We start from the raw sequence: 13,215 nt of genomic DNA on the forward strand, positions 1-13,215 counted from the left end.
ATTACAAGACGCAGCATTCTAAAATTGAAATCATACCGAACATATCGTACACATTGTACCTCACCTAAGCAGACAGCAGTTAAAAACAACATATGCATAAGCATGACTAATATTCTTTCCAAGAAGGTCATAAACCTGCATTTTGTTCAAGCTTTCAAATCTCAAGGCCATAGAAGGTCTCCACAATCTATCACACTCTATATTTTCATGCATAAAAGTTGCCACTGAGCAAATTCATCATCACTTCTATCCCAACAATTTTTTTAACCCTAAACCCATTTCCAATTGCTAAATGCAGCTGCTCAAAAAAATCAAAAGTTCCCACGTTATCACAGAGATATAAAACAAAAAAAACAACAAAAAAAACCCAAAAGGTGCAAACTTTATAATAAACTGACTGAATGGCAGCAAGAACATGAAGCGTGTCTAACACAATAACATAAATCACCATCGCAAGGCTCAAGGTATCATTTCCTACTGCAGTGTTACATACAGGAGGGCAGAAAAGGGTATGTGAGGAGCGAGCAAGCGGCTGCATGGTACTTTGTTGCCGGCTGGGGTTAAACCACAACAGCCCCTATTTCTTGAAATCCACTCAGGGAAATTGGCATGCTTCTGTGGCCTGCCTCTCACAGAACGAAGGGTGCTGCGACTCAGATCGCTGTTAGTCAATTTTTTTGTCTTTACCTTTATTTATGTTTTTGTAAACTTCAGTTTGGCAGTGAGAAATCCTGACAGTCACTTGTAGGTACAAGTGCAACACAGTTGTAGAGTTACCGCAGCACGGCATACACCAATTCTGTTGAATGGGGAATTTTACTTACTGAAACATACACAGAGAGATACTTCGTTTTGCATTTGAGAAAGCATAAATTCTAAGCCATTTACACCAATATTTTTTCAATACTTGTGTTTCTGTTGCTTCAGACCACTAGTTTTCCTGAACACAAATGGGAAAAGGGTTATTTGTAAAATACTGGTCTCCAAACAATGTATCAATAACATAAGCAGCAATTCCCAATTTGTCCTACTGCATTACTTCCTCCTCCTCCACTACAAGCAGCAGTAAAACATAGCTACGAATACATTTTCAACACCCCCAGCATGACTCTTCCCTTTAAGCCATTCCCATTGCCACACAGACATGCCTCACAGCACACAAGCAGGATGGAAAGACATGGTGAGTCACACCATTAGAAGAAGAGAATCTCTATCAAGCCTGTTGTGTGGGATGGAGAAGGTCACTTATGCTACCAACAGGAGTTTTTCCACCATCGTGAGCTAATGTAACTTGCATTATACAGAGCAAAAATACACAGTCAGTGTCCTTTTTTTGGGATACTCCTAGGTAACAGAGCAACTCAGAGTTGCATCGCATTTGCATATTTTGGGATGCATTAGACACAATTAGCTCTGCATGCAGGTGGCTCAGACATGACACCAGTCTTATCTGGGGAGATAAGACACATCCTGTAGTCAGTCCAGGCTGAGCAGCACACAGGATAGCAAGCTCCTTCAGCCCTCCCTTTCCACAGCCCAGGGACACAGTCCGTCTGCAGGCCACACAAATCCAGAAGGCTCCAGCCCAGGCTGGTACCCCCAAGCCGATCCACGCTCAGCCATTGTGATGCCTCCGTATCACACCTGAAGCCCATCAGGTGTTCAGCCTGACTGGGCACAGAACTGGCTGGGGTTCAGCACGGCTTTTTAGGTCTGACTCCAAACCGCAGCAATACAATGGTATGGGACTTTCAGACCCATGCTGGCTCTGACAGCAGGGAAGAGATCTGCCTTTCTGGGTATCTGCAATTTAACTAATGACCCTGCTGAGCTACAGACAGCTTGTGCCTTCCTATCCACATATACAATATACTTACCTGCAAACTAGATAAGCCACCTATCCACAGAGGATTTGCTGTACATCAATGACCCTGATAATTACAGTTTATTTATGGCATGTTTATTACATGTAGAAAGGCAAAGAGCCACAGCAAATCCAAACTGCCATTACTTCAGCATTATTACGCACGCAGTTACGCTGCAGAAAATTAAATTTTACCACAATATAAAGATGTGCTTCTTAATAAAACGTCAAGCAATCATATGAATTACAATAAAGCATATTCCACGTAGCAGCCCCTTCTCACAGCAATTAGCTATGGAGTATCCTTTAATTGTTCACTTTGAAACACGGTTTCCCCTGTTTTTTTCCAAAGAAGAAAAAGAAAGCAATTAAAATCTTTAATGAGTGCCTGCTGCCTGCCCTCTAATTCATGGGCATTCTAATGTTCAACGTGTGTCTTTTCATAATAGACATAATTGCCAGATCCACTGCAACCCATCTATACAGAATGGCAGCATGTTTTACACAGTGTACTGTAATAATGTAATTGGTGTGATTCAATACTAGCATTAAGAGAGAAAAACAAATGCTATGTGTGTAAGACGGACAACAAGCTTTTGGAATCATGCAACTGACGCCTCTACTCTAAGAGCTGGGAAATATTTAGCCCATATCCTTTGGGTCTCCATTCTGGCTGCTTTGCCAGAATGCCAACAAAATGAATGAATTCTTCACAATGGCAAAGACCCATTCACATGGAAGAGGCTACAGACTTTTCACATAAGTTACTGATGATCTCTACATAGCACTTGAAAGCTCCCCTCACTAACATACAAAACGAAAATATTCAGGGCTGACTGCAAAGCCACTGTGAAAATGGGAAGCAGGTGGAACAAGGAGGAAATATCATACCCCAGCCACTCCCAAAACTCCTGACAGAGATACCACAACTTGCTCCACTTCAGACCAGAAGCACAACGAATGAAAATTTACTGCCTTGTGAACTGTGTGGCATCTGTCTCATTTCTGGTAAGCAACAGATGACACGTTACTGGTACCCCATTCAGATGTCTCAGCAAAACAGCCCATTATTATTGGTTATCAAGTATGACCATATAGATATACCTTGTCTCTCACCAAGTATATTTTAACGTCTTGTACTGTAGCAGAACTAATTCTGGAAACATCACTGAAAGCAAGACAGACATACCCCCCCCCCAGCCAAAACAGTCCAACAATCCTACACAAAATGAAGAGAGAGGGAGAAAGTAATGAAGTTTGTTTATGGATACTGTCTTGGGTAACAAAGTCATATATTTACTACCAGTAATCTGCACTTAGAAAGCTATCCTCCAAGAATTTGCATCCTCCTTCCAAGTTTGGAAACAAGACTTCTTACTGCAAAGCAGAAGGAAAAAAGCTCTCTACCCCTTCTCCAGCAACTCGCATTAGAACTATTTATTCAAGAGGTAATTAACAGAGGTAGTGTGTTTCCCACCAGAAACATCCCACAATCCATCTTTGCAGGTCCCAAACACATAGCTTTGCCTTGCAGACCAGTTAAAGAGACAGTCGGATTTCTACTGTAAGCGCACGACTGATCTGGCAGGAACCAACAGAGCAGGCAATCCTGGCCTCAGTTGTCTCTTTCAGCTGCCATAGTCCCATAGCCCTCAAGAAAATACTCGTGATGGTCATCCAGGTGTTTTATCATCACTGGACTTGGTGTCATTTAAAAAAAAATTTAAAAAATCCTACAAAAGCAACAAGAGATTCTTCTCCTTTGCCAACCCATTTGTTGCACAGCATTATTTTATAAAACTAGGAACTGTAGAGCTAACAGGTTTTAATTATTTCTATGCTTAAAAATACAGGAGTTTAATCCTATTCTGTTAAAGGCACGCTTACAGCCATGAGTTTGCTCTCACCAGTAAAAAGAACAGGACAAGTCCCAGTATCTTACTTCCCCCCTCACCATCTGTTCCGTGCTCTCAGGCTCTCCAAGGTCAAATCGCCTTTAGCGATTCAAATCAGAGATAAGATGGGGATGACATTTCTAATCTTTGTTACACAGGCATGGAATTTATTAGTTTTGGATACAAGCAGCTTCATTTCCAGTATGAGTGAACACAGAGCCAAAAAAAAAAAATAAATACGTGTTACCTGGTACATTTGGTATCACATCAGCCAGAATCCCCAACAGTAAGAGCCAGCATTGCCAGGACTGAATAAAGGGATTTCAAACTGTATGATGGACCTCAGATTCAAGAAGGGAAGGTTTCTAAGTGCGAACAAAGAACTTTTTTTTTTAACCTCAAAAGTAAACACAAAAAGTAATAGAAAGTGTTCCATTCCTGGCTCTGAGAAACTTCTGGCTAACTTTAAGGGGCAGTGCAGTCAACTCAGAATACTCCTGAGAATGGTTATTAAAATAAACAAAACCGCAGCTGATGGCTAGTCCTGCCAAACCTCCCCTCCCTATGCCTGGCAGTACAAAGCACCAGGGTCCCTGGTGGCAGAACTAGTGCCGTTCCCACTGGTTGCACGATAGAGAGAAACCACAGTGCAGTAAGTCACAATATGCCCTCAGTTCTCCCCACAAACACAGTGCCACTGGTTTTGATGGGTTAAATGCAGGAAGAAAGAGGACTAGTGGTTTAAAAATAGGCCAGTCCATTTTTTCCAACATGGGATAGGAACACAGCATTCTACCACAGCCTGAGCTCATGAAGGCTGTCACCAGCTGGCCTTCTCCTTGGTCTGAAGGAGAGCATTTTCCTACTCTCACAGCCCATCCATACCATAACTTGGCCTATATATATGGAATGAGAATTTAGCCAGGAGGCCATAAACCCCGCTAAAGACAGACCTGACTGTGGTAATCTTCAGGCTGCCTGATCTGTTTCACTAGATTCCTTCATGAGAACTCTACAGCAAACCAACGTGACTAAATAACAGCTGGCACAGAGGAGGAGCACTTGCCAAACTCAACAACTGGGATGCTTTTCATTGTTCACTGAGATGCCTTAGCTTATGAAAATAGGTTCCCATTTTCAACAGGACAGAAAGAATACAGGAGGAAACTCGGGAAAGTGCCAGGAGGAAAGAGGCCCCAGGCTTTCATTGTAAGTGTCAATATACCCACAGAAGCATCTTCAAAGCTATGAGAGCTAAGAGGCTACCGTGTTATTTGGCCATCTGAAAAACTTTCACATAGGCTCAGAGACAGAGCGAGTGAAATACTAAAGGAACACTTAATGACCCCTTTAGAAGATATTCTCACTTCAACTACCCTTAATTACCCCTTTAGAAGATACTCTCATTTCAACCTACCAGAACATGCAAAGTGGCTCCCTTTCAGTGAGAGGTAAAGGGATAAAAAGAAAAGCAGGGGCCGCATCACAAGCCAGAACCCAGCACATGAAGAGCCAGAGAACGCTTACTGGAATGTAAGGTCTGGCTCAACACCCTAAAGGTGATTTCTTTTCTCCCTTTCTCCCTTACAGTAACAGTTCTTGTAACCCCCATAATATCTTCTGGGGAGTCGCACCAATCCTGGTGAAGTAGATGCTAGCCTCACCTTAGGAAATCAATACAAACACAAAAATAGAGTGAACGTCAGTAGCAAACTACCTAACACTGACTCCTCTCTGTATCGTTCAGGGGGAAAAAAAACAGGTGTTCCAGATGTACACTTCTTGAAAAAACTACCATGTCTCCTTTTCATCAAATTTATCACATATTTACTTCATGGTTCTCTTATGATTTATGCTCCTCCCCAGTATATCTTTGCTCTGTGTCCCGTCCACGTGCTGACAACTCTGCTGTTCCTCCTCTCCCCAATTTTGTCCCCCTTGAGCTCATTTTGGAGAGGCAAAAGTCAGGAATGGGTATGTGGAGCAGCTGTTTGGCTTTATGGTCCTGCAAGAGAGTTGTAATGGCATGGTTGCTCTTCTGTTTCTTTAAAAATCAGACAGGGAAAGTATCTTTCTGGTGAGTTTTGCTCTGATAGAGCAATCAAAGTTTCAGAGGAGCTGGAGAGCTCCCAGCAAGCCAACCTAATTGTACATTTCTGTTTCATTTTAAGGGGTTCATAATTATAAATACTGAAAGAATGCCTAATCCAGCCAAAAATCCAGGAACACCAACTATGTTGCTTACTGACCTTCAGAAACATATCATTATCGCTTGCCACTGACACTCTCTCCAGGAAAGAAAATATGTTTTATTCAGTTGTTAACATTGTATCATTACAAAGACCTCAACTGGAAATCTGCTTCTTGTTAACTCATTTTCCATGAGCTTCAGCAAGTTTTAAAAAACAAAACAAAAAACTTCAAACAGACAACAAACCTGTACATGAGAAAACTCACCAGCCTACAACAAAGCTGTCATGGAAAAAGATGCCTCATCATAAATTAAACAAAATTTCCCCTTCTTAGTACCATAACAGTAAAACTACAGGAAAATATTTATGGATTGCAAACATATGTAAGAATCAGATTGCTCCCTCTGCTCCTTCACTTACGAAGCACACTCCTGTGGTTCCTAACTGTATTTCTATACACTTGTCCTTTATTTTCATTAAAACAATAAACTCATGGCAAGCCTATTGCTCAGATGTTCCATTTCCCACAAAACTGAAAGACAGTTATGGTTCCTGCAGCACTCTGCTACAAAAATCTCCGATTATTTAAGTGTTTTATATGCAGCAGATCAAAATGCCTTGCATCTATCTCCAGAAAGTTCCTACATGTAGAAGACAGCACTTAAGCAAACACAAGCTTACTTATTTAACTTTAGAGTTAGCACAGCAGTCCAGGTCCTATCAACAGCATCTTCACACAGCTTCATCAATGACTTGGTTACAGGACCAGTTTGCCATTTTACACACTATTGGATAAAATAGGGATAACTTGCGTTCCCCTCAGCAGAACAAGATTATAGAGTTCAAGGTCCCACAAGGCCTTTCTGACTGCAAGCCCAGTCCCAGAAAATGCTGGAACAGCCACGACTGTCGCTGTTCCAGACCCCTGATCCTCCTCCTGCTTGGATCAGCCCTGACAAGCCACACTGACGTGAGTTGTTCTGATTGTAATAGAAGAGCATGTGGTGTTCTACAAGCCCTCATTCCTGAAGTCTCCACTTCCAATTAGGAAAAGCCCTTGGAAACACAAAGCAGATGTACTGTAGAGGCTTAATGTAGAAGGCACTAAAAAGTATGAAGTATAGTAACACTCAGATGTACATGATTAAGTCAATTTAATATTTTGGGGTGGCTCCACTTCTTCAATTTTTCCTCAAATTTTAAAAGCAAACAATATGAAATTGTCATATTCTGAAAAAGTTTGCAGGAAAGGGGAAGGACTTGAGACAGAAGAACCAAAAAAAACCTGAAGGATGCAAAAAACAAAGCAAAGTTTCCACAGCATCTCTTTTCAACTTATCTGAAAGCTGTTTAAAAGTTCCTAAGAGCATCATTGATGCTCCAAGGTTTTCAAATCTCACTTTGAGCTACAAGGCAAAATAACTTTCCTTACACATTTACAGAAAACATTCCTTAGACATTTTCTGCACGTTTACATCTTCTCAGAACATTAAAATGATCAAAGGTTACCATACAGTTTTCCATGCAGCTGTTTTTCTCCACCATTTTCCCTTCCTTTTAAAGGGATTTTTTAAAGCAACTGATGTTATAAATAGAAAAAATCTAATTATTTCACTGTAGCTCACTATGGATGTTTCTGCATGTGACAAAACTCCCTCTATCATCAGCATCAGAAACTGCCAAAGATCACTCAGGACTGAAACAGTTAAAATATTATCCCTGCAGACTAAGGAATGTAAGCAGGATATTGTATCCTGCAAATGCCAAACAGCAGGTAACCACCATCATGCCTGACTTTAGGCAAGGCTCCCTCCCTCTCATTCTTGATCCATAAATCCACACAGATGTTTTGAATGGAAACATCTGTTTACTGACAATGTATCTCGATGTCAGAACCCACACGCAGCTATGGTGAATGCAGTCTCTTCCTCTTCCTGACAATTCCCAAAATCCTTCACTGACGCTCCATCTAATAAAAGTGATGTCACTAATAAAGGAATAAATAGCATTTCCTATTCAGCAGCCAAATCCTTGCTTCTCTTTATCTTGGGAAGGTTCTGTAAACAAAACCAACCTGAAGACTTGACAGAACAGTAGATATTCCTTTGTGTTATCTGTATTACAAACTCATTTTTGGCTTACCATGGATTCACTGATTAAGAGGAGAAGAAGAGCCTCTTCTACGTTGTCTTGAGGGCAGTACGCACTGAAACACAGAACATACTTCTCTGAGGAAGGTCAAGAGTTATCCTGTCAGCCTCTTTCTCATTTCACAAGAGGAGCAGTAACTCGAAACATCTCATGCATAATTCATTTGCTAGGCAATACCTTCTTTTGCAAGTTCACACAATTAAAAGCTCTGCAATATATCCCAGATGAGCTATATTGAACCATAAATGAATTATTTCCATTTCATAGCAAAGACAGCTATTTAGTTGGATTTTCTTCCTTCCTGGGAAAAAAAAAAAATCACACACTCAAGGTTTAATGTTTTATTTTTTCAGTAGGCCTTTTGACAGGAAGTTAAAAACAAGAACACACAGAACTACTACATGAACCAGTGACATAATTAACAGTACTGAAGAGTGTTCAAGCACTCTCCTTCCTCCTGCCCATAAACTGAAATAAAAAAGAACACTTACTTCTCTTCCGCATACAGCTCAGGCCTCCGACAAAGCAGATTGCTAACATAAGACTGATCTTCCTTGTTCATGAACTCGGGAAGCGGATCAGATAAAGGGCTCCAGTAACAGTCTTCACTGAGGGAATGGAGAAGTACTTGGGCTAGCTGTTTGGCTGCAGTCTAGAGATCAGTGAACAGTACAGAAAAAGACATATCAGTGAAGTCTTTTCCAACACAAAAGATTCACCCCTCCCCACATTCCACCTTGGGAAGGAGATGTACAAACAACATGACAGTACCACTTTTCAGAAAGCTAGAGTAGCTAAAACAGCTTCTAAAAAGTCTACAGCGGTGGCAGTTCCTTCCTCTGAAAAGGCCAGCCTTCTGCATTTACATGGTGCAATACTGTAGGAAAAAAGTATCAAAAAGCCCTGACAGCAAGGGACACTTTGGTGAATGAAGACAACTGATTGCCACACAGACTGCTGAGACAATCTCACAAATGTTACTATATTAGAGCATGATGGCACTCCACAGCATTCTCAGCCTCAGAATGTTGTATGCAAGCCCCAGCCCAGAGGCTACTTTTGCACTAGGTTTAAAAGATCAACCCTTTATCTGTTAATATTGCTCCTCCTGCAGCCTCTTATGGCTTCACTCCATACTGCTTTTCTCTTTTTGTTGCAATCATGGAGGGAGGAGAGAAGAGGGTTAGGAACTTTATATTGAGACAGCAACATCACATGCACTTTTTTGACCTTCGAGTGGCCAAGGGTCCTTAAACACTTGCTTTCCGGTTCACATGCATAGCTGGCAAGCTGGGCCCAAAAGGGGGCAAGTTAACTTGACTTTACAAAACTATCTTTGGCATTTGTCCTTGTCCTCCACCCAACAAATCTCTAATTTTTTGCACTGTAAATAGACGAACATGCAAACAAGCACAGAGACATCAAAATGGGTGGTATCTTCTGTGAATTGTAAGCAGCAGAGCACAGCACAGCACTCTAAGCTGTAAATACTGCACAGAACAGAGGCAGGCTGAAACTTCAGCCCTCCTGTCCTAATACTTGTAAATATTATTTTGGAACTTCCCTGACTACTGCATATGTATTTTATATACAATTTACACTTTGAGATGTGTTACGAGGCCAGAGTCTTTTTCTTTTAAATACGAGGACAGGTATCATTGACAAACTGAAGCATTAATCCACTTGAGGTATGACATCTATAGGACCAAATAAATCATACTGAGGTTAAAGTTCCTGTTATCAGATTCAGAAAAATAACTTCTTCTGATGCAAGATTCTTTATTTTCATCCACCTCACCACACATGAATACACTGAATTAGTTTAAAATGCAACCACAGTAGCGTGCACTGTTTCTTAAACACTAGAAAGGGAGGTCTTATAGATGTACCTAGCAAATGGCAAAGTGACCTGAATATATGACGGTGCCTCAAAGAAATATTGTCATGTACAACTCCCTGGAAACCCCAAGACCTTCCATGCACTCCTACTGACAAGTTACAGAAAGCCTTCTGTTTCTAACTAGGCTTTTCTATGCTTTTTATAGCAAGTAACCATGAGCAAAATGGCCTAGGGCCCTGCGACATTAGCCAGTATTATTTTATCATCTCAGTGTGTAATTATTTAGTCAGTTTTACCCTGAGGAGCCAACTCTCCTATATTTTTTCCTACAGTCTTAGAGGGTAGGGAGAAATAATATGCCAGCAACAGAAAGATCTCTACTGGCTCACACAGGAGTACAGTTTGTGATAAACCTTTCAAAAGGCAAGCACCAAATACTTTCAGTGACTTTGATTTTAACATACAGTACAGTAGCTGCGTAAATTAGCTTCACTCTTGTTTTGAATAAGACCAAACAAACCAGAACATGCCAAGACTCTGATTTATGTTATTACTGCCTTTGGCTAAAAAAAGCATCATTATGCTTGAAGAACACTGTGATCCCACAAATTAGGGAAAAAAAAAAAAGCACGCATTTCACGTTCATGCTTCAAAAACTTGTTTAATTAAGCACGTTCTTCTCTTTGCCCTCTTGACAGTTCTTTAAAAATAAGAAAGAAAATGAAAATGCAGCTTCCAGTAAAATGGAAATCCCAGGAAAAACTATCAGATGAACACTTTCAGATTTCCCCTTAAGGATAAATTCCCCAGGGGTGTTGTACAGCTCTCCTCAGTTGCATGGGGACAGAAGCATTTGAGTGCCATGATCTGTCATTGTATAGGAACAGCAGATGGTTAGACTCCTTTCAGCAAAATGATAAAACAGGCTAGCAAGAAAAATCCTCTGAACCCTGATCTCAATCTGGAAAAGGATGCAACCATTTTAGTGTGACAATTATTTAAGTTACCTCTTCCAATTCCCCGCACAAACTTCCACATGCATCTGTATTCTTAATTAGGCATATAAGGTAAACCCAAGGCAATGGGAAGATTCATTTCCAGAACAGAAGTTCCAAAATGCACAGGTGTGAAGAACCTAGGCAAAAAAGCACCCAGCATACCCTTTCTGCTCACACTTTCATTTTAGCTCTGCATTTGCATGTGAGCTAGACACACAGTCAGTCCATCCATTGGCTATGGATCTCCAAAATGCTATGTCCACCTCTCTTGCTCAACTTCTCTGGAATTACACAAAACACAAAGCCAAACCAAGTACAAAACAAGTTTAGTCTTATCAAGGTCAATGCTTTCAGGGCTGCAAAGTTTTCATTTATGTTCTCAAGACTGCTATTCTCGATGCTGTTGACCTCGTCACCTCCTGAGTAACTTCAGGACAAGATCTCTTAAAGGGGAGACAGGGAAGAACCAGTTAAAGGTCTTAGAAGTTAAACAGGTACATAACTAACTTTCACCATGATTTTTTTTACAGGAGGCATTCAGGATAACAGGACGCAGAATGCCAACACCACCAAAAAAAAATTAAAAAATTAAAAGTCACTCTGTACTGTACTGTATTAAAGGCAGTTTTACAGGAAGAACACCAAAGCACTTGAGCCTAAAAAGCACAGCTTGTTGCAAGAGCCAGAAGTACTTAATGCTTCTACACGCAAATGCAAAAGGTGTGCATGCACACACTGAAAAGTGAGAAAGAAAACAAGACCTTATCACCTGAGTTCAGCACTGTCAAAACAAACACATCCCTACTTCTACCAGGGCTAGAAAATGCACTGAAAAAAAACCAAAACAAAACAAAACAAAAACTAAAAGCAAGCCACAAGCCCAGGTCTGAAGGTTCAGAGGTTTCAACTAGGCAGGTCTTTGAATTAAGGGCATTACTTGACACATCACTTGCAAAAGTAACAAAAACAAAAAAGAAGAAAAGGAAAAAAAAAGGTAGTAATCAATCAAGTGAGGACAAGTACATCTTTGTCCTACTGCACTGGTCAATCAACAGAGAACTCCTGCATAGCAGATAACCCCACGTTCCCATCTCCCATTGCCCTTACCATTTTGAAGGTCTGAGTAGCTTTTGTTTCCACAGTCCGTAGTACTTCTCGCAGACTCCTCATTCCTTTCACTATATTTCTATGGGGAAGTCAGAAAAAAAATCATAAAAAACCCCAGCACATTGGAGACAAAATATTTTCATGATGCACCAAAGCTTGGCAACAAACTTGACATTCAAACCAACCCGTGAAACAATCACTAATACTGAGCGTGCAGTAGCGAGACAAGTCACTCTGAGGCACAGATAGGACAATGGCACCGAGCGAGGCAGCGACTGTAGCATGCCTACTCCAGATGGCTTCCTAAGAGAAGATCACAGTCACATTTGACGAACAGAGGGGACATTTGGAAGCCTTTCATAGCTCGTATTTATAAAGCAGATGCTTCTTAAAAGCATCCACATCTCCTCTTCATACACAAAGATTGTACTTCTTTGAATTATACTGAGCTTACGTGATGCTTTTAAATGATGATTCCTTTTAGGTAGTGCTTAAATGCCTTGTGTCTGATGGTCCAGACACATGATGAAGTTACAGTGGTTTAAACAATTTGTTATCAGGCAGCTAAATTGCAGCAACTTTCTGCAAGCATAGCTTACGCTGCAATAAAAGAGGGTTAGGCTAAAAAAAAAAGTCACTTTACTATGCATACACCATGAGCAATTAAAGCAGACTAGTTGCCACATGGTATCTTAATCATGTGTCTGAGCACTAAGAGAGATGCAGAGAGGAAAGATTAAACACTGGACATACTAGTCAACACACTTGCCACCTGTAAGCTCTTCAATGCCAAGGACATGGCCCTTCCACCACAGTAACTAGAAAATGGTTCAGCTCACTTTCATTGCAGGGTAGAAGCTACCCAAAGAAATACAAGCTATCAGAAAAGGAGCGATGCTGTACTGAAATAAAGACAACGAGATAAGCAGTTGTATTAGTACATTAACTGTCACTTCAGCTTATTCCAGGAGAATTTTCTGTGCAGATGAAACCTAGGTTTCATTAAAAAAAAAAGCGCCATACACAATAGCAACCTTTTCTGTCAATCTGATTAAATTGTGAAGGTAAGCAGTACAGACTGTGCTTGTGCCCACTTTCATGCACTGCAAACCTTCTTGCACTCCAGAATCAATGGCAAATATCTGAAGAAAAAAAAAAAAGTAATTCT

General features: G+C 40.7%; 1 protein-coding gene across 1 annotated transcript in view; it reads right to left on the bottom strand.

Moving 5' to 3' along the window:
• The window catches only part of LOC104160119 (tetratricopeptide repeat protein 7A-like), a gene marked incomplete at its 3' end in the record, with an annotated part of 53,908 nt that extends 41,787 nt beyond the window's left edge, over window positions 1–12,121 (bottom strand). The window contains exons 1-3 of the mRNA XM_009698215.1: window positions 12,048–12,121; window positions 8,594–8,754; window positions 8,094–8,157 (exon numbers count right to left, since the gene is read on the bottom strand). Coding sequence (XP_009696517.1) covers window positions 8,094–8,157; window positions 8,594–8,754; window positions 12,048–12,110 — 288 coding nt within the window. The remainder of the gene's footprint in view (window positions 1–8,093; window positions 8,158–8,593; window positions 8,755–12,047) is intronic.
• Between the last annotated feature and the right edge of the window lie 1,094 nt (window positions 12,122–13,215).

Source organism: Cariama cristata, unplaced genomic scaffold (genome assembly GCF_000690535.1).
Source record: "Cariama cristata isolate BGI_N322 unplaced genomic scaffold, ASM69053v1 scaffold5690, whole genome shotgun sequence".
In the NCBI taxonomy this organism is placed as follows: Eukaryota; Metazoa; Chordata; class Aves; order Cariamiformes; family Cariamidae; genus Cariama; species Cariama cristata.